This window comes from Hypomesus nipponensis, chromosome 9, assembly GCF_054491055.1.
Source record: "Hypomesus nipponensis isolate SF chromosome 9, ASM5449105v1, whole genome shotgun sequence".
Classification (NCBI taxonomy): Eukaryota; Metazoa; Chordata; class Actinopteri; order Osmeriformes; family Osmeridae; genus Hypomesus; species Hypomesus nipponensis.
In genome coordinates this window covers 10634249-10654652 of record NC_140369.1, presented here as the reverse complement: position 1 = coordinate 10654652, position 20404 = coordinate 10634249, and the positions used below count along the sequence as shown (strand labels likewise).

Sequence of the window (20404 nt, the reverse complement as noted above, 5' to 3'; positions counted from 1 at the left end):
TTGTTCTAAGAATGGGATCTGCGTCTCAACCTACAGCTGACAATAACTCTGGTAAAGGATCTATCCTGATTACCTAATGTATGAAAAGACATATGGGTTTTGCACACAGCAAAGTATGTGTGTGTGTGTGTGTGTGTGTGTGTGTGTGTGTGTGCGGAGGATGGGATTGTAGAGTTAGTTTGCGTGGGTAGTCTGAGTTTAGGCAGCGCTGTGTGGCTGTGGAGGTGGCAGATTTGGATCCTGCAGCTGCTAGTTCTGTCTTCAGGCTAAACTGGCTCTAGCCCTCCACATTACTCATCTCTGCCCAACATTTCAGCAACATGCCTGGTTAACCCATCCCCTACACAAACACTCACATATGCTCTCACCATCACCCACTGTGTACCAGTTAAGTTGTATTTAATTAGTTATTTCTGAAAAGAAAAGAAAAAAAAGAGATATATAATCCTATATGTTTAATGTATGCACCTTCCTGCCAAAGTAAATTCCTTGTTTGTGCAAACATTCATGGCGAATAAAATCCCTTCTGATTCTGAATCTTATTAATTAAGTAATCAAATATAATTTCACAGAACAGACACACTGGTGTGTAGGTGAGGATGTTTTTGTTGTGCTGAAAGTTAAAACTGCTGCATACAGGTGTGTCCCTGTTCTACCCTAATTCTACCCTTTCAGGAGTTACATAACAGGGAGATCCTGACTCATAACACAACTAGGGAACTCCTTACCTTACAGGATTTTCCACTTTTGTGATTGCGTTTGTACGTTTGTATGCAGCACCTGTGGACTTCTCTTGTAGGGCATCTCACACAGATTCTGCCAACCTCTTTAACTACATAGACCGACTGGCATGCATTCTGTACAGTTCAACACAGCTTACTCCGCAGTTCTCATAAGTGTGTTAAATTATAATCTGGAGTTCCCCAACTTCTTGTCATGAACAAATGGTTACATTTAGGATATGGAGATTACATGAATCCCAATTGACTGTCATAGTCATTTGCACTTAACCCAGCTGTGAGCTAATGACAAGGGGAACATGCCACTGTGTGTGTGGGTGTGTGGGTGTGGGTACGTGAGAGAGAGGTACAGAGAAGTTTGTGGTTGTGGCTATAATGTTCATGATGTACAAATTCCACCGACACTATGCCTCCTCTGGCTTTGTGTACTGTAGTTGTGTTTTCAATGTGTAGTCCACTACTGTCTTTGAGAGCACAACACAACCTCTCTTTAAAATGTAGAAGTTAATCTCTTGATAAACATGAGATTAGAGAGTGAGACGGCAAAAAATAGGGAAAGAATGAGGCAGAGCATTACCTGCCATGCTGCAGCGAGCAATAGGACTGTACAATATTATGAAAGCCAAACCAATCCTTTCCCCTTCAACACACAGCCTATGCCTGGGGCGGCGGCCTGCCCTTGTAGCTCTGTGTAATGGCCTCTGTCAGCCCCATCCATGTGTTTATGTTTCCCTGTCTGCAGACTTGGATAGAGACCGGTGACAACAGAGGAGGTAGACTCTAGGTACAGACTGGAAACTATGACACACATGCTTTGTATGGATACCTATCGCTGTTTAATGGAGAGAGAAAGAGGAACGATTTAGGGGGAAGAGGGAGGAGGGGGAATAGGTGTAACATTGACTTGTCAGTGTGGGGTGTGCAGACTTGGAAAATTAGGCCATAACAGCTTGTCCCTCTCTTCTCCCACCCTCCTCTACACCTGCTTTTCTTTGCTTCCTCTTCCAGTTTTCCGTCCTCTACTGCATTGCGGAGAAGCATTAGAACAAGGTGCAGTCCTGGAAATGTCAAACCCATGTCATTAGGACATTCTCCTATTCCTCTTTCTCTCTCACACAGCTGTCCCATTTCCCACCTCTATGACTGCCCCGAGTCTTTTCAAATGGGACAACCCCCCTTCTACAGCCCATGTTACTGCAACTATGTTTTCAATTTTTTTTTATGAAACGGATGATTTTGCTGAGTGAATACCTGACTAGTTACTAGTTTCCTTGCTACCTCATGCCTGGGGCGTTTTTGTGTGTACAATCGTGGCCGTAAGTTTTGGCAATGACAAATGTTGTGTTTTGCAAAGTTTGCTGGTTCAGTATTTGAGGAAAATGTCTTGACATGTTTCTATAGAATACTGGAATACAATAAGGCACATTTCATATATTTTTAAGCATTTTTAGGGTGAACATTTATAATATATGCAAATAGTCCTCTCTTTTACAGCAGTCATTCTGCTCTTAAATTCCAATCAGAATGATAGAGTGTTTTACCTGGCTAGAACTAGCTCACACTTTCCCCTGTGCTGATGATATGACTTACTGAAATTATGTTAGCAGTCATTTTATGCCAAGACCCAGAAAGCTTTGCAAACACAAAATGTATGTCGCTCCCAATACTTTTGGCCACGGTTGTATATAAAGAGCGTGTGAAAGTGCGTTGTGTGTGTGTGCACACTAGTTCTGACACAGCTGCATGTTCATGCCATCCTACTGTTGTAGCCTATCCTCCCACCATCAACCCTCTCACCCTAAAGCCAGCACTCCACACTCCCTCAATCTCGATAATGAGAACTCACAGGGCAGAAAGGAAAGGCAGAGTTCAGCTGACATTCCTCCTCTGCTCCATTCTTTATTATTTTACTTTTCCTTTCTTGTACAGAACTTAAATTGATCTTGTAGCTCAAGTTACTGTCTTCGTCCATGGTGTTTTGTTGTATTGTACCACAAGTCCCTATTGAAAGACACAATAAATTGAATTTGTGGGGGAAACACAATAATGATAATGATGTGATGGTATAAACAGACAGATACAACAGTGAACTAGGAGAGGACTCTGCAGATGAGATGACATTGCATATTGCATAATGGTATTGATATTCTACTGGGTAAAACAGGCTAATAAACAAAACTCTCAACCACCTTCAAATGAACTTGATTATTTACAGTATATATTTACAGTGCTTTCTCTGTTAACATCAGCAAGTGCTGTCTACTGCCAAGCAAATCCTCTGGGTTGTGAATACTGAGTGAAGTATAGTATTAGCGTCAGCCGCAGCCATTAACACAGCCAAGATAAAAAGCTAATGAGGACAATTCACACCAGATCATAGAGCCCTCGTCCTGAGGAGCAGGTGCAGATATCAGGGGAGGGAAGGCTTCCTTCAGGGTGCTCCGTGTGAGGCCCAGGATTGACCCACTGTAATAATGACCATCAGTTAGTTACGGTAGAATCAAGCTGAGTTCTAAATGGTAGTCCACAATATGTCAGAAATATAGAAATCTTACAATTAAATTATGTTTTGTTTTTTTTACATGGATGGACATGGTGGGGTAAGAGAGAAACAGAGGGGTCTGGGAGGGACCGACAGAAGGAGAGCAGAGAATGATAAATGATCTATCCTATGTAGGACGAGGTGTCTGCAACTTTCAGGAGCTCCATTAAACAAACTTTCTCCCCTTCTCTATTCTGGGTCAGCTAGCCCCAGGGGACACTAAGAAACAGAGCAGTCCTGCCCTCTTCTCTGCTCTCCTCTCTGGTCTGTATGTGTGTGGGGGAGGTAGCAGTAGTATAGCCAACAGAGCACTAAGAAACCATCAAACATGAATCACCATGATCCAATCATGAACAATTCACTTTCTTTTATTAGTAACTCGGTTCACTGTGAAAACAGAGGGTAGGGATCTAGATAGCTTGCTGGGTCCTTACACCTAGTATTTATATAAACATGTGTTTTTGTACTGTTGCTGTACTTGATGAAGTCAGAGTCAAAAGGTAGTCAACAAGAACTTGAATGCCCTCAACCTTCATGCTGCACGCCATCTAGAGGACATAGAGGGGAACTTCATAAAACAACAGTGAAACAAAGAGAACTTCCCACACATATTTACTCCACAGTTTGAAATAAAAAAAAAACTCCTCGAGGATCAAGTCCATTTTGGATATCATGACTGAAAATAGATTTTACATAACAAACACTAGGAAGGCTACTCTCCTTATAAAGCCAGTATTAGGAGTCCTAGCAGTTCACATCAGAGGTGCGTGATAACTGACGTGGGTATACTTCAATTAATAGAGTTTGATTTTAAATTGTAATGTTTTACATTTGTTGTATTTAGGAAGTAGCAGCAGTATAATTTTGTCTTTCTGGACAATTCTTTGCTACTTCTAAGAACACATTCAGAACAATGGAGACAAACAAGGACTTTTGGCAACAAAGTCAAAAAAAGAAAAGATGAGAACACTTATTTTTTCAGGTCTTTTGTCTTTTTCATCAGTGCAAATAAAGCAAATTAACGTTGCCTATCAAAATATGCACATGCACATGTACATATGCACATTTGCACATTGCTGCAAGGCCATATCAGAAAATACAGTACATGAGAAAGTTACAATGTAAAAAACATATGCTTTAAATGCAACATCATTTTATACTTGGAGCAGAGCCTGCGGTTCTGGTGCTCCATGCCCAGCTGGCTAGTTTTAGAGGGAACATGTTGTGTGAAAGAACAAGAAACAGGTCGTTCATTTGTTACAGTGTTCTATTTTTGTATTGCTGCGCTCTTCTTCAAGACCTGGCCATTATAAAACATGCACTGTGACAAGGCTTCACACAGGCCCGCTTCCTCATTCACTTCTGGCAACATCACATAAAACATTACATCGCAAATGGCATTTGGTAAACACATTCAGTTTAGTCATGTTCATAATATCTGGATTTATAAATACAGTGTATATAAAATGTAATTTAAAATGTTATTTTATTTTAACAAAACAGCAGGTTTATCCAATTCTCAAACTCAGGTTAAAATCCTTTTTTTCAGCTACAAGATTACGTGATGGAATTTTACGGATGGGTACATATCTGGGCTCCCAGCTCTCCTGGCCCTCGGAAAACGTACCTGCTACTGCAGGACAAGGGATAATAGAGAATGACAGCGCCACCTATCTAAAAATAAGGACGCTTTGTCTTATCTCCTGTTACAACGGTTGTAACACCAGCATCAGAGGCAATTCAGGCCATTTTATTTTCTTCTTCCCTTTTTGTTTTACATTCAGGCATTTTTTGGGCAACATACAGGTCCTCAGGTTGAGTCTGTGAGCTGAGGGCAGTCATGCTGGTCCATTTTTTTTAAACACCCATTAAGGCCGATGTTATAAAACTGTAGCTTCCTCCATAGCATTCACCCACCTAGACAGAGACATGGCATTATTACAACGCTCTAGGTTTCATGGTGATTGTGTAAATAAATAAAAAATTAAGAGTTATTAAGAAACATCGGCAAGGAAGGAACACATTCGTGGGAGCCACCCACACCCAAACCTACACCAACACCCACACACACGTCCACACACACACAAACCTACACCAACTCCCACACACACGTCCACACACATACAAACCTACACCAACACCCACACACACGTCCACACACACACAATCCTACACCAACACCCACACACACGTCCACAGACACACAAACCTACACCAACACCCACACACACGTCCACACACACACAAACCTACACCAACACCCACACACACGTCCACACACACACAAAGGGGGAGGGAAATGTCATCATACAAAATAATGCAGATCTGAAAATGAAAATAACAAATCTGTTGCCCCTCCCCTCACACACACACACACACACACTTAAATAACTTCATTTCTTAACAGTATTAAGAAAATTAAATTTAAAGGCTGCATCCCCAGTTTTAAAATAAGCTGTCCCAACCACATTTGGCAACAAACCTACTTCCCGTTGGCATACCCCATCAACATTCTCCTAACCCATGTCATACGGTGTAGTGTTGCAGGTCTTACTTCTGTGCGGTGTGCTTGTCCTCTGCCTTAAAGGTGTAGTACAGAGTTTTTTTGTGGTACAGTTGGAATACGTTGGCTTGCTGCTCCCCTTCTGGCCTATCAGGCTGCTTCACTGTGAAGCCTAGCAAAGGCAAGCTCTCAGACGCGACCTTCTCCTGCAGAAAACATCCAGACAGAGATGTTCACAATAAAGTTCAAACAACATTGTGATGTGTGTGTGTGTGTCTGTGTGGTTCAGGTTTAAGGGGAGTGTGTATTCCCCTCACCTCATGACCCTGGTAGGTGTAAAGCACCTTGTCTTTGAGAAGGAACCACAGTCTTTTCCAGTTCCTCTTGCTTCTCTTACTGCGCTGCAAAGTGCCACTGACGGAGCCCTGTTCAGACACATGAACCTGCCAGCACAGAGAACCAACAGTCCTCCGTTATAGTAAGACAGCCACTGCTGGAATGGAACACCAGCAGCATCTGGAGGCAGCATGTTTAATAATAACTTCATATTCTTCTAACCCATGCATTTTGGTCATTACTGTAAAAGAGTACGTATTGTCAAGGACTTTAAACAGACACCTGGGCCAGAGAGGCAGTGCCTTTGCGGTTCTTCCACAGGCTTGGAGGGTGAATGTTCTGGAAGACAGCAGAAAGGGGCCGACTGGAGCGGTTGGGGCGAGGACTGTCATAACTTGTTGGGCCGCACACATCTCCCCCTACAGACAGACAGGGAACAGTCAGTATCACAGAGAGTAAGAGAAGCGTGTGTAAACCACGTGAGCTGTGACAGTGTTTAGTACTGTACCTCTCTTCTTGAGTTCGCTGTAACAGTGGTCACACACTTTGGCCATGCGGTCCTTCAGGTACTTCAGAGGGTAGCGGTTTCTGGAGCAGCTCCGGCACACTATCTGTATAGCAGGACCGGGGCGAAATCAACACATTCAGCACACAGAACCGCACAGAGCATACAGGTATGTATGTGTTCGTGTTTGGTAGACACACCCTCCCGCAGGCATGGCAGTGGTGTCGGCGTAGAGTGATGCTGAAGTCCGAGGTGCAGTTCATGCACATCATCACATGACAAACAGGCACGAGTGTAGGAGCCTTCTCTCCCAGAGATAGCCACACACGCTCTCTGGACTAAATCAGACACACAGCAAGCACAGGAATAAGGAGCTGACAGTAGCACACATGGTCAGGGTTTGTAAGGCACTGTGTGTGTGTGTGTGTGTGTGCACATGTGTGTGTGTGTGCACATGTGTGTGTGTGTTTGTGCACATGTGTGTGTGTGTGTGTGTGTGCTTGTTTCTGGCAAAGAGAAGCTCACCTCTCCTGAACAGCTTAATGAAGAAGGCCCTCTGTGTTGGAGGTCAGACACTGTACGGCTGAGTGTGTGGAACCAGTCCTCTCTCTCACTGCTGGAGCTGCACACACACACAAACATGCACCCTGGTGTAATATTCCAATCCAACTCACCAGACTACATACAGTGCATCCTGAACCTGTTTCACTACTGTGCAGTATTCTATTACATTATATTTCATGAGTACTACTACTGTGCAGGACTGAATAACATTCTTATGTTCTCATCTAATGTGCATCTAATGTATATTACAATATAGCCAGAAATACTGTTTGGCTGAGCCTATATAGTATCTTACCATAGCACAGTCAATGTGGTTAGAAAAAGAACACCCCCTCATAATTCACATTTCAGTTTCAAGATCAAGTTCTGTAAGTACTGTAGCAGGAAGGACTGATGGAGAGTTGCTGTGTGAGGTCCCTGGTAACGCGACTGTGACCCACCTTGCTGACAAGGTGATGGAGATGTCTGCTCCTTCAATCCTCAGAGAGTTCGGCACATGTTCAATGATAGGCTTACTGACCTGGAACAGACACCCAGTATCACACAACTCATACACCAATTAAAGTTAGACAACTCTATTTATGGAAGGGAGAGAGAGAGTGTGAGATACAGAGAATGAAAGAGAAGAGAAACAGAGGCTGACCTTTACGCCAGTGAGAGGGAGAGTGTTTTTCAGTCTGTATTTGCCGTCCTGCTGGGGGTACGTGTACAACAGCACATCATTCATCTGTCAACATCAAAAAAAAGTGTGTGTGATTATACCCATAATAGCCATTTGAGGGCGCTTTAATCCTAGGGAAAAATGTTATGTGAGAAATTGAAGGCCGAGGGGATTTGATCACGACTGAACAATTTTTCTCTGTAGCAACTGGATTGAGCTTTTCTTATAATTCTACAGCATCAGCGCACACAATAACACGTGTACAAACACATACATACACACACATTTACATGCAGAATATCTATCCCTGCTCAGAGAGATGTGTGTGTGTGTGTGTGTGGCTGATCAGAGCCAAAATCAAGGATTAAACCAGGGAGATCCTAAGAGATCTAAGCAGACTGATTTCCCAAGTCATCTGATGCCCAGGCATGACAAGCTGTCATGTGCGTGCACTCTCTCTCTCCCTCTCAATCTCTCTCTTACACACACATACACACACACTCTCTCTTTCACTCATCCTGCCAAGTGCCGACCTTCTTCACATTTGGATGGCACAGTGTTCTGTTGGCAGGGCTACAGATGTGTCTAGAATGAGTCTGTCTTGAGTCATTGCTCTGTTTAGACTTATATTAGCTATATTAGCTTTATAAAAGACCCTCCCTCTTGCTCGCCACTCTCCTTCATCCCCTCCAAACTTCCGTAATACCATTTTCCCCCCTCCTTCTCCTTTTTTACCACACTACTGATATCGTGGAATCAGATGTTGGCGGATTTCAAAGTGTTTACATATTCCATAGTTATTAACCCTAACCTCTATTTAGTCAGGGGTAGTATTTTGTACAGGATATAATGTTGCCGTTGTGGTGTCCTACAAACCAACAGTAAACAGAAAAAGGAAATTACCAGAAACAAGTGTCGAGGCTGTCTGCATTTCCTGCTAACTTTCATCAGGGTGCCCTCCTTCACAAACACCTGAGAACAAAATGTCCACACACACACATGTTCACATTAGATGATGTGAGCTGTTGTCACAGGGCCTGTGTGTGTCTGGCCTACTGTGACACCTAGCTCAAACAAACACACATAAACACTACCACATACTATACACACACTTAGCTGTGAACATACTAACTAAAACATACACAAATCTGCCTTCCACCTTGTAGAGTCAACATTAAACTTTGAAATATTATTTTCTCATAGGGGTAACTTCCTGGTACTGTATAGTTAGTCCACATTTCCGTTTTGTGTTCAGAAGCAGACCAGTACCTGACACAATCAAATCGTGACACAGCCAACATACATAGGTCAATGGACCCAATAAGAACAGTCACTCTTTCTTGTTTTAGTTCTGTTGATGGGCGAATGTGAGGGAAATGTACAAAACATTTAGCGATAAGCAGCAGAAGTTAATTTTGTTGTCTAAGACTGGGTACTAAGGTCAGCTGCACTACACTTCTCTATAAGACAGAAAGGGGATTTCCAGACCCAGCTGACTGGTTAGATAAATAGTGACGGGGGCTGGAAGACTGGAGGGGGGAAGGTGGTGGAGAGGGGGGAAGGTGGTGGAAGAGGAGGAGGCGTGAGAAGGTGCCCATTGCCCTTCAATACATAGCCATACAGAGCATAAACAATGCTGTTATCAGACAGGACAAAGCTTATATCAGCTTACCCTGCCTGGCTGAAGTAAGTCCTTCTGGCCCCGAACACTGTACTCTATATTGACTAGACGCAACAGGTTCTCCTGGCAAACAGACAGAGAGAGACAGAGAGACAGAGAGAGACAGAGAGAGACAGAGAGAGACAGAGAGAGACAGAGAGAGAGAGAGAGAGAGAGAGAGAGAGGTGCGAGGAGAAAACAGAAAAGAACATTTGTAAGAGAACCAGTAAAATCTTTCTTTTTTTCACTCACACGCACATATGAACACTTCCTGAGAACACACTTCTTTAGAAGAGTCACAAACATTTTTCTGCCCACTTAACACTTACCCCATGTATCAAACTGTCGTTGGCTTGATCGGCGATATCTGACACTATCACTATAGCAGCTGAGGGAGGTAAAAAAACAAAACAAAAAACAGCAAAGAGTGAGGCACACACAAACATTTACTCAACCCCCTACAGCTGCCATGCTATGAATAATAGCATGCCCCCCCTGGACCCTCATGGTGTCAGAGGGCAGAAGGCTGGAAAGGCCTACTGATCAGGCCTGGAAACTGCTCCCATGATCACTATTATATAGTCCTCTTGTCATTACAGCCCCACAGCTTGCTGAGTAGAGAACTGAAATGGCTCGTCTGATCTACCCACACACACGTCTTGGAGGAACACAACATCCCTCATGACTAGCCCAACATGCCACATGTGCATGTGTCACTGTACCTTGTGTGTCTTCATATTCTTTGGAGTCCGGGGACAGGTTGTTCAGATAATCTGAAGATAAATGCCAAGTTTAGAGACGAAAGACCAAAACAATGTGAAAGACATCTCATCATTGGGATGGGATCCCACCCAATAGCATTCTCCAATGTGGATGTGTGTCTTGTCTGATGGTGAATGAAAGGGATTAACATTATTAGATACGTATGTGGCATGTGTATTAGGCAACACACACACACTCACCTGTGAGGAGCATGCGGTACTGGGCTACCCGAACTATGACTTGCAGCAGTTGATGTTTGAGAGAGACATTCACACCAACTGGACTCTGCTGAAGACAGATAGAACACTTCTAATAACTGAACATACTATATATACATAGCAATACATAAAATACAGTTAAAATGTTGCATTCACCCCCCCAAATTCTTTGTAACACTAAACTGACTGATATTTTCACATTTACTGACTGTAATGTTGTGCACCTACAGTATGAAGTTAATTGTAACTTGGAATAAGTGCATTTGTTTGTGTGGTAGAGAGAAGTTCAGTCTGACCTCAAATTGGTGGACGATGTTAGCAAAGGCTGGTGAGCCATGACAGCTCTCCTCAAGTAAGCTCATGCTGCGGTCATAGTGACCAATATAGGTTGTGAAGACAACAAACTCCGACTTCCTGGACAGGATAACGTCTGCAATCCTCTGGCTCTCTTCCCTGGGTAGAAGAAAATAATTTAAAGTAAATGGGAAACTGTAATGATCACACAGCTTTATGTTGACACAGATTCAGGCATAAGCTCCAATCTAAAAGACAAACATTTAATGTTCAGTACAGTATTTGATCATAGAAATGTGTGGACTCTAAGGGTCCCTGCAAGGTGAACCCCAGGAGAGCCATCGGCCTAAGTCAGCTAGTCACGGTTGTCGATCTTGACCAATGATGGTACATGTACACAATTCTAAATTCTCTCGAATTGACAGGACATTCTATAGAACGTGTTAGTGCAGGCTGGTGGGACTCTTACCACTGACGGATGCGGTTCTCTAGCTCAGTAAGCAGTCTGCGGTGGAAGGTGTAAACATCCGGCAGCTCATTGAGAATCTCCCTCAGCATCTCATCCTCCAACACAGGCTCTCCCTCCTCTCCCACAGCCGCCCCCACTGCCTCTCTGAAGTCCTGATACAGCAAGGGGAGACAGAGACGGATGGTCATGTTTAGATCATGTGTGTTAATATTCAAGACACACTACCACTGGTGCCGAACCATTTAATCTCTGTTGTTCAGTACATACACAAATGTAATATCAGGGTCAGATGGCTGAGCAGTTAGGGAATAGGGCCATTAATCAGAAGGCTGCCGGTTCGATTCCAGGCCATGCGAAATGACGTTGTGTCTTTGGGAAAGGCACTTCTCCCTACTTGCCTTGGGGGAATGTCCCAGTACTTACTGTAAGTCTCTCTGGATAAAAGCATCTGCTAAATGACTAAATGTAAATGTAAAAACTCACTGCACAAGCTCACACCAGTTGATGTTAAATCTAATTATTTACTCCCTGCAATGTTTATTTTTATGTTGACCGTAGGCTTAAATGACAGCATCAAGTTGTCAGTTAGCTAAACTAGTGTACAGGACAGACCACAGAACATTAGATTATCTTTGACTCTGTAGGATTGCTCCTCCAGTCATACTGGACACAGTACACGTTTCACATCATCCTATGTACATTGTACTGTACTGTCTGTCTGATCTATCTGTTGAGATCAACTCAGTGGTACAAAACAATCGTATTCTGGTTCTTTCGTGGTACTGCAGCAATAATCTCTCTAGTCTCTAGGGAGGTCTGACCCACTTTTAGATGGATTTTTCAATACAGAGGGTGAGAGACAGTGTACTGTGATGTAATGCAGAGAAGAGAACTCAGATGCACTTTGACCCCAGAGCAGTAGTGCAGGGGTGAGGGGACCATCCCCCAAACACTGTGTGACAACAGAGGAGTACTGTCTGTCAGTGGATATACAGTTCACCTACCTATTAAACCAAATTATATTTTTCTGTTGGTACAGTAGGTTAATTATATCATTATTCTTCCATAATATAGTCACATAAACATGCCTGCAGTCTTGGACCTGTCTTCATAACTAACATAAAGGAAATGAACATCAATGTTGATCTAAGCTTACAATATCCCCTGATATGTACAGCATCTGATGTAAATCGGTGAAATCATTGACACCTACCTCTTGCAGAAGTTTAAGTGCTTTCACGTGTCTGCAGAGAGAGAAACAGTTTGGTTAAACTTAATTTAAGTTTATTTCAGTTTATTGAAATGGCTATGGCTCTTTTATGATACATGATTTTGTTACATCAGATATAATTGTGAAACACGTAACTCACAATCTTTCAGTGTCCACCAACTCCTTGGCAATGTAAAACGCTCTGGATCGCCCATCTGTCTGTAAAGAAACACTTCATTAGGAACCTTTGGACCATTCATTAATAACAAAAATAATTACTCAATGAATACAACTCAAAAGGCTTCAAACTAACCTGTCGATCATAACCACTCTCAACTCCCTCTTCGTCCTCCGAGGTGCGCCCTGCGTCTTCCTCATCGGCTGTTATTCCCCCCACCTCCCCCTCAGACACACTGGGTGGGCCTTCAACTACGGAGCACACATTGTAGGCTTCTGTGTAGGCACTGAGAGGAAACAGCGAAATCAGACAGCCATTTCTTTTTTGTGTGGTGTACATACATGTAGAATCCCACAGAGTCACAAACACACTAAATTACATACTTTGCATTACACCTTGGCAGTTACAACCAAAGTGCATTTGTGCTCAAACACAACAAAGGATGACCAAAGGATTACAAGCAGGAGGAAGGAGTTAGAGGAGTTGGAGGATGTAGTGAGACACACGTGGGTAGTTTCAATCCTTGTCTTTATCTATCTGCATATGTAAAGGTATTATTATACATTAATGCACACTGTAAAAAGAGTCAGTCAGACTCAGAACAGAACTATTATTCAAACATATTGGATTATATCAATATTTCAGTATAGATCACATGTGTCTAGAGTAGATAAGGATGTCTTACAACTCCAGCAGCAATAGCTACATGCCCAGGGTATTGTAGGTTGATAGGATTCAACAGACTACCAAATGAACTTGTGATGGGAAACTTGCTGGGTGTGCTAATGTTCAGTGGGATGTTATAGTGCTTTTTATGTTTGGTTCCAGGTTCTCAAGCACCGAAGACATTTAAATGACAAAACACAACATGAATATCATGTCAATTTCTCTGCCCCAGCCGAAAAACAAGCAGATGAATGAATCGCTCCCACAGTTGAACCCTTTGAAGTGGATTAGCAGATAGGTCATGAACAGCCAACGTGTGGCAGGATTGGTGTCCATGATTGTCACGCAGACAGAACCAAAAGAGGAAGGGCATAACCTGTCTAACAAATATTTGACTATCCTAAGACAACATTTTAATTTAGAGAACGTTAAAACTCTAGCTCTCAGACAGGGAGAGGACGTCCCAGTGTAGGCTGCCTCTCTGCAGTAATGTTTTATGACAGCCAGAGGCTAACTCTACAGTGGCAAATTAAGATAGGAGATAAAAATGTCTCTCTCCTGTCTTCCCTTGGCTTTGCTGAGGCTATTATGTATTATCTGGATAAGAGCATCTGCTAAATGTATTACTTCCTAGTGATAGTGTGGGATAGAGGGCCCAAAGATCTGATGGATAGCATTTCTTAGTCTTGCTTGTATTTTTTGTACAGCAATAATAGCTCATATATTATATTTCTGTAAAGATTAGACACTAACAGGGTAACACCAGGTTAGCTGAACCAACAGACCCAGATCCAATGCAGGTGTATTCTGCATCTATAGCTGCTGCATGCTGGCAGAGACACAGTATGTATATTAAGTCAAACATCAATATTTTCTGGCCTTTCCTGTAAACAGGGAAGTGAATGCTGAAAGGCAGGATGCTTCCTCCCAAGGGATGACCTGGCAGTGACCTAACAGTCCCCACACCCAAGCTTTCCTTCAGCCAACACCTTCAGCACAGTACAATAAGAGCCAAAGCTAGAGTCTGAACCTAGCCAAGACCTGCAGTCAAAATTCTCTCGCCGATACATACTGACACCCAGCCAAATCCTGCCACATTAAGTCTGCCAATCTGGCCAGAGTAAATACCAAATGAACATAAAAATTTTAAGCATTCACTAACCTAAATATTTTAAAAACACTGCTTTTGTACATTCATGTGAACTGTTTCCACCAAATTCCACCTTTAGCAAACCATATATGTTTTTGCACACACTTCCAGAATGATAAATTTGCAGAGAAAACAGCATTTCTGTGAGGGAAACTGGTTATTATAGAACACACAAGAACACAGAGATGGTATCTTGATTCTGATTGGCTGGAGGGAAGAAGAGATGACTCCAAAATGCTCTGCCTATTAATCACTTGGGGAGGTCTGCGTGATAAGGATACACCAGTATGCAGCCAGGCAGGGGGATGGGTCAACTCAACCATTCACAACAGTGGAATACGAGAAATAAGAACTCAAATGCAGCACTATAGTCTTCAGCAAACTGTAAAAGATGATTTGAGCCTCACACTAAGGCTTGTATTACTTTGAGTCTCAGACTAGAAAGCTTGATAACTTGGTTGTTACTGAGCATATACACACATCAGCCTATCCGCTGATAAACACATTTTTAGATGTGTTCCCCGTGGTCCCTGAGATCTCAGCAATATTATAAACCAGAGAGGAGCTATAAGATTTAATTAAGACTATGGGGTTGCATGTACAGTAAGCACATATATGTATGTGTCTGTGTGGCGTCATGGCACCAAGGGACCTTCCATTATAAAGTACAATAAATCCACTACCTTGAGGGTGCAGTAAACCAACACAGTGGAAGCAGGGTAATAAAAAATACTGGTCCTCCATATAAGAGGTGACAGCAAACATCCCTAATATTACCTCCAAGAGTACCTATGTGTCAAACTTGTCTACTCATAAACACACCATACTACAGATAAAACATGTTGAGTTAAACCTACACAAATAAACACAGACACGCTGGGAGTTTCACCGTACCTTTCAGTGTCCTGCTCAGTTGACTGAGCTTTGTGTTCAAACCCAGGTAGGCTGCTCATGTCCACATATCCATCTGTTTCATTGGAGGAGGACAACACCCGGCGTGGATGCTCAAAGAACTCTGCGAAGGTCCCCAGTCTCATCGGCTTCCAGGACGGGATTTGGATATTCTCATAATCTGAGCTAATGGCAGGAATGTTCTCATACTCAGATGTGTCTACATTGGGGAAGGAGATGGAGCGTGGCTTGGTCAGAGGTAGGGGTGTAAAGGGGGCCCGCGAGCGGTCCTCGAATGACTCCACCCGTGCCACATTACGATTGGCGAATGCAACAGACCCTCCTTTTCTCCTTCCGTCTTTGTAGAAGAGAAATGTGGAAGGGGAGTCCGGAGAGCGCTGGGTTTTGTTGACACACCGGGACTTGAGCTGCGGGGAGCTGCCTGTGCTCCGCCCGTCTAAATCCAGGACCCGACCTGAGGAGTGGTTGCCGGACTCTGAAGAGAACCTGGAAGACTGATTTGCATCCACAAGGGGCTTACTCTCTGTTTTCCGTCTGAACTTGAGCATCAGGAACCGTTTGAAGGAGGATTTCTTCTTCTTGTTTCGGTCAGGGAAGTCTCCTTCAATGAAGAGGGAGGGGGAGCTCTTGGTGATGGGCTTCTTACTGATGTGGGCCAGCTGGAAGGGTGGAGGGATGTCCACCACAGATGTAGGTGTGGAGAGGCTGCTGGAAGGCAGGGAGGAGATCTGGGAAAAGCTCCCAGAAGACCCTATAACACACGGCAGGGACAGACTGTCTTCCCCCCTCTTCATGTGGCCACTCTCCTTCAGGAAATTCTCATCCTCCCTGTACACACACAGAGGCATGTCCCGTCCCTCCATGGAGAAGGAACGGGGATATAGAACAACATTTTGAGGTTTGGAGGAGATCTTAGCCCGGGCTGTGCCTAACATTGGACTGCTGCTCAGCAGAGGTTCTGTCCGTTCATATCCTATCATGAAGTACTTCTGGAGGGGACATTCTGAACCCGCCTCCTCAGGAACTGTTTCAGGTACACAACCGGGTACTTTCCCAGACAGCGAGCGGGACCGCATCACCATGGACTTCTTGTCAAAGGGGAGGAAGTTCTCCCCTTCTGAATCCAGCCCTGCTTCTTCATAGACATGCTCATCACTGAGGTCCTGTTCTGTGTCTGTTGTCTCATCCAGGTAAGGTACAATATGGCCCTCCAGGTCCTCCTCGTTCCTGAACACATCTGAGCAGTCAAGAGAGAGCAGCTGGCTGTCTGAGAAGGAAGAGGCCAAAGAAGAGTCGGTGTCTGCTGGTACTGAGATAGACACCAGTCTAAACCGTCTGTTATTGGGATTTAACAAACCATCAGCGATGTGGGCTCTGAGCTCCTCACTTTCCATGGATGTGGTTTTCTGACATGGACCTGTGATGCTCTGACCTCTGTTGTTGTTGCCTTCCTCATCATCATCATCATCCCCAATCTCCACGTAATCCTCAGAGGATACACACTCAATCTGCCCAATGTCCTCATCCAAAGAGTAATTGTCTATGGCTGCATACTCACTCAGTGGTGACCTACCATCGCTGACTGAGGACGATTTCTGTGATACGACTTCATGCTGTGATGATCTATGATCTTTTTCATCTGTCCAGCTCTGTTCTTCATAAATAATGTCTTCAGAGTAGATGTAGTGGGGCTTAAGGGTCTGGTGAACCTCAAAAGCATCAGGTTCCTCCTGTTTGTCTAAAAGGTTGTTTTCATTTCCATCCTCGTAGTCTTGGCACTCCTTTTCAGAGAAACTGTGTGGAACTGTCGCAGGTTGTTTTATCACAGAGAATGTTTGAATCCAGTGAGCCTTGTCCTTGGTGCTCCCATAACCATCAGACAGGGTCATTTCAGTCTTCTCTTGAGCAACAGTAGAGCCTATATCCTTTTCGTCATAGCCACCCTCCATCTCTCGGACATTTGAAGGAATGTCAAGAATATGTGAACATTCCACCACTCTCTCCTCATTAACTGTGGAAGATGACGCATGATGGGTAATGTGAAAACGGTGTTCCTTGGTAAAAACAACGAAAGGTTCCTCTTCAAGAGAATCTGTGACTGCATGTGTTGTACCACTGACAGCTTCTGCTTCTCCCTGGATACTATGTTCCCTATCCTCCTTCATGTGTCTGTCCTCTCTCCCAGACACAGTTCTGCAGAGGCAGCAGGCTTCCTCCTCCTCCTCAATGCTAGTGACAGAGAAGTCTCCCACTGAGAGGCCATCTGTGTCAGCCAGAGCCTCGCCTGCATCACAGCCCTCAGCATCGATGTCATCAGTCAGGTCTGAGTCAATCATATCCACCCCATCCATGGAGTCAATGGTGAATCCAGCATCACTGACCTCCAGCGTGTCCAGAGAGTCCACTTCCTCTGTTTGAGTTCTGTCTGTTATTCTCCAGTCTTCCTCTTCCTGCATCATTTCCTCCATGATTGCCATCTCCTTTGCCTTGTCCTCTTGTTCCTCAGATCCATTCTCTAATTGTTTGATTCCGGAACTGAAATTGTGGTAGTCAAACTGATGTTCTACTGGTCTGTCTTCATCCTCATCTAAACCCTCCCCCTCTGACCCCTGGGCTTCCCCTCCACTCAGGCAGTCTTCCTGGTCTGTTTCATGGTCCAAATCCTTGTCTGTCCCATTAATGCACTTATCTTGGGCATGGTTACAGAATATGGTGTTTGTTTCCTTCGGTCTCTGTGGTACTTTAGGTTTGGGAGCAATAGGAGGTTTGGGACCTCTGGTTGAGAAACAAGGTCTGGACATGAGGGAGGAAGACAGATTGAAGTTGGCCTGGCTCAAAAGCTGTGGCTTGGGAGCCACAGCTGGCTTCTTGTACTCTGGAGAAAGAAAAATACAGACCATCCACTCAACAAACATCCAACGCTACATGATATTTCACAAAAAGTTGTACTAATACAGGTTTTCTACAGGTAGATTTCTAAATATGCCTAACAGACAAGGTTTAAAACAGATTAGGCTCATGGGAAAGATATTAACAGCCCACATTCTGTAAAAAAAAAACTATGGCACTAAAGGATTTCCCTGAGTCACATCCTGTGATTCACAGAGAAGCCCCTCTCAGACTGTTGTTCATTTGAGATCTGTGAATGCACTATATCAATTGACATAATATATAAAGGTCTGAACTGAAGCTATAACTTATGACAGCATTTGTTAAAAGGATTTATGACTCACTCAACTGACTGTAAAAAAAGTTATTCCATTCTGCTGCATTGATGAAAAGTTATTGTAAAAGAGCACTTAACCTGTTAAAACGTCACCATGCAGTGACCATACTGTACCCCCCCCCCCCCCCCTCAAGATTTTCCTTGACTGCCCAAATATATACAGTATATTCTCATTTATAGTGAATAAGAGATAAATGTGCTTATGAATATCAATTGTATGGATTTACCTAGTTTACATTGTGTCGTGAATAACCTCTTTCTACGGTCTTCGGCGATCACTAATCATTTATACGGCCACTAATAAAAGTTGCTACGATAAGAAACTGTTACCTTTTCATGTTTAACTGGACCAGAAAACAGCCTAATTACAGCAACATTCTATAATTTAATAAGCTAAATAAGTAGGCCTATGCAAGACAATATAGTTGAATAATGATTAAATATGACTAGCATTATTTTCCCAGTAGACAGATATTTCTGCATATCTTTTCATTCAGTTTCTTGTCACTTCAGCACTGATCTATTGGCTTGTTTTTTACTCCTAAGTTATTTTGTACATCATAGTATTTTTCTTCTTTACTCAACGCTTTTCTTTACTTAGCTATTTCTCAAACATGTAAATAATAGCCACTGAAGCTTTGATCGCTTTTCTTAGATTAGCCTACATTAGGATTAAACCGAGCTCTTTAAACATTTGCAGACCGCATAGCCTTTACTGACAACTAGGACTGTTCTCACTGCCCTTTCAAGAACAAATCATTTTGGCTTCCAAACACCTTTTTCTATTTTACACTAAAACGAAATAGCATAATTATCCTGCACAGAATGATATGACTAGATGTTTCATATCTTACCTGCATTCATTTTTGGGTTACTACGCGCACGTAGCCTGTTCAATACATCTACTGTATCATTGAAGCCGTCCTTCAGAAAACTGGTGTTTTCATGTTAAGTTACTTTCCAACGGTAGTGGTCCTCGGCTATCGCGCCCATAGTATGTGTTGAGGGCGCAACTGATGTATGAGGGTCTGGTGTTGGAAGCAGCAGAGCGCGAGAAGTAGTCTACTCCTCCTCCGAGCTTCCTCCTGATCTGGAAGACAAGACTATTCTAAATTTCAGAAAGCAATCTATTTAAATACAGCTAGAAATCTAACAATACAGATAAAGACTCTTCTCATGCACTCTCCCGCAGTGTTTTGTACGACTTTATTAAGCTGTGCCTTTAACTAAGATGATTTGTTAAATAACGGGACAAAGGCTTTACGTTGAACGTTGTTCCTACTCATATCTCTATTTTATCAAAGACAACTTGTTTTACTATGAGATATATTTTTTACATAATACTAAATAAGTATATCTTCAAATGAATAACACAGTTTGGAAATGGTTGCTATACTTTTTTTAAATATAAAATAGTAACTTGGAGCCTCGCAGCTGAGACAATTGGCTAAATTCAGAATTCCAAGGGTCCCATAGACTGATGGCCTTCTGATTTGAGTGAAGCAGCCTCTTAAAACAGTTATACATAACAGGAAATTGTTCTCCCTGTTTCCTTCACAACCAGGCTCCACTTCCTTGGCAACAGATGGACATCCCGGTCAAATTTAACCCCTTCAAGTTATGTATAGATAGATGTGTTTTATTGTCCACTAAAATAACTTCATTTTGGTAGCATACTAACACACAAGACAAAATAAACTAAATACACACCACAGTACAAAACACCACAATACAAAACTTTTAAAAAGAAAAGCAATACTTGTGTGTAACTCAACGTCTACTGTGACTGGCATAGTTTGGTCACAACT

At 43.0% G+C, this 20404-nt stretch overlaps 1 protein-coding gene across 3 annotated transcripts; it reads right to left on the bottom strand.

The window, feature by feature from the left end:
• Nucleotides 1-2614: 2614 nt before the first annotated feature.
• fgd5b (FYVE, RhoGEF and PH domain containing 5b) lies at nt 2615-19837 on the bottom strand. 3 transcript variants are annotated; one of them, XM_084705737.1, is made up of 22 exons: nt 19451-19837; nt 15353-18245; nt 12778-12928; nt 12625-12683; nt 12468-12498; nt 11255-11406; nt 10788-10944; nt 10474-10561; nt 10234-10284; nt 9841-9899; nt 9524-9595; nt 8755-8823; nt 7834-7917; nt 7631-7710; nt 7152-7248; nt 6827-6964; nt 6630-6732; nt 6404-6540; nt 6103-6228; nt 5837-5991; nt 3111-5199; nt 2615-2741 (listed from the first exon to the last, which is right to left on the bottom strand). In XM_084705737.1, exons 1-21 carry the CDS (start codon nt 19458-19460, stop codon nt 5163-5165), a joined length of 4749 nt encoding a protein of 1582 aa, XP_084561863.1. In that variant the 5' UTR covers nt 19461-19837; the 3' UTR covers nt 2615-2741; nt 3111-5162. The 3 variants fall into 3 exon arrangements, with proteins under 3 accessions (XP_084561863.1, XP_084561864.1, XP_084561865.1); XM_084705738.1 differs by having other exon boundaries at nt 10474-10558; XM_084705739.1 differs by having other exon boundaries at nt 6130-6228; nt 19451-19836.
• Between the last annotated feature and the right edge of the window lie 567 nt (nt 19838-20404).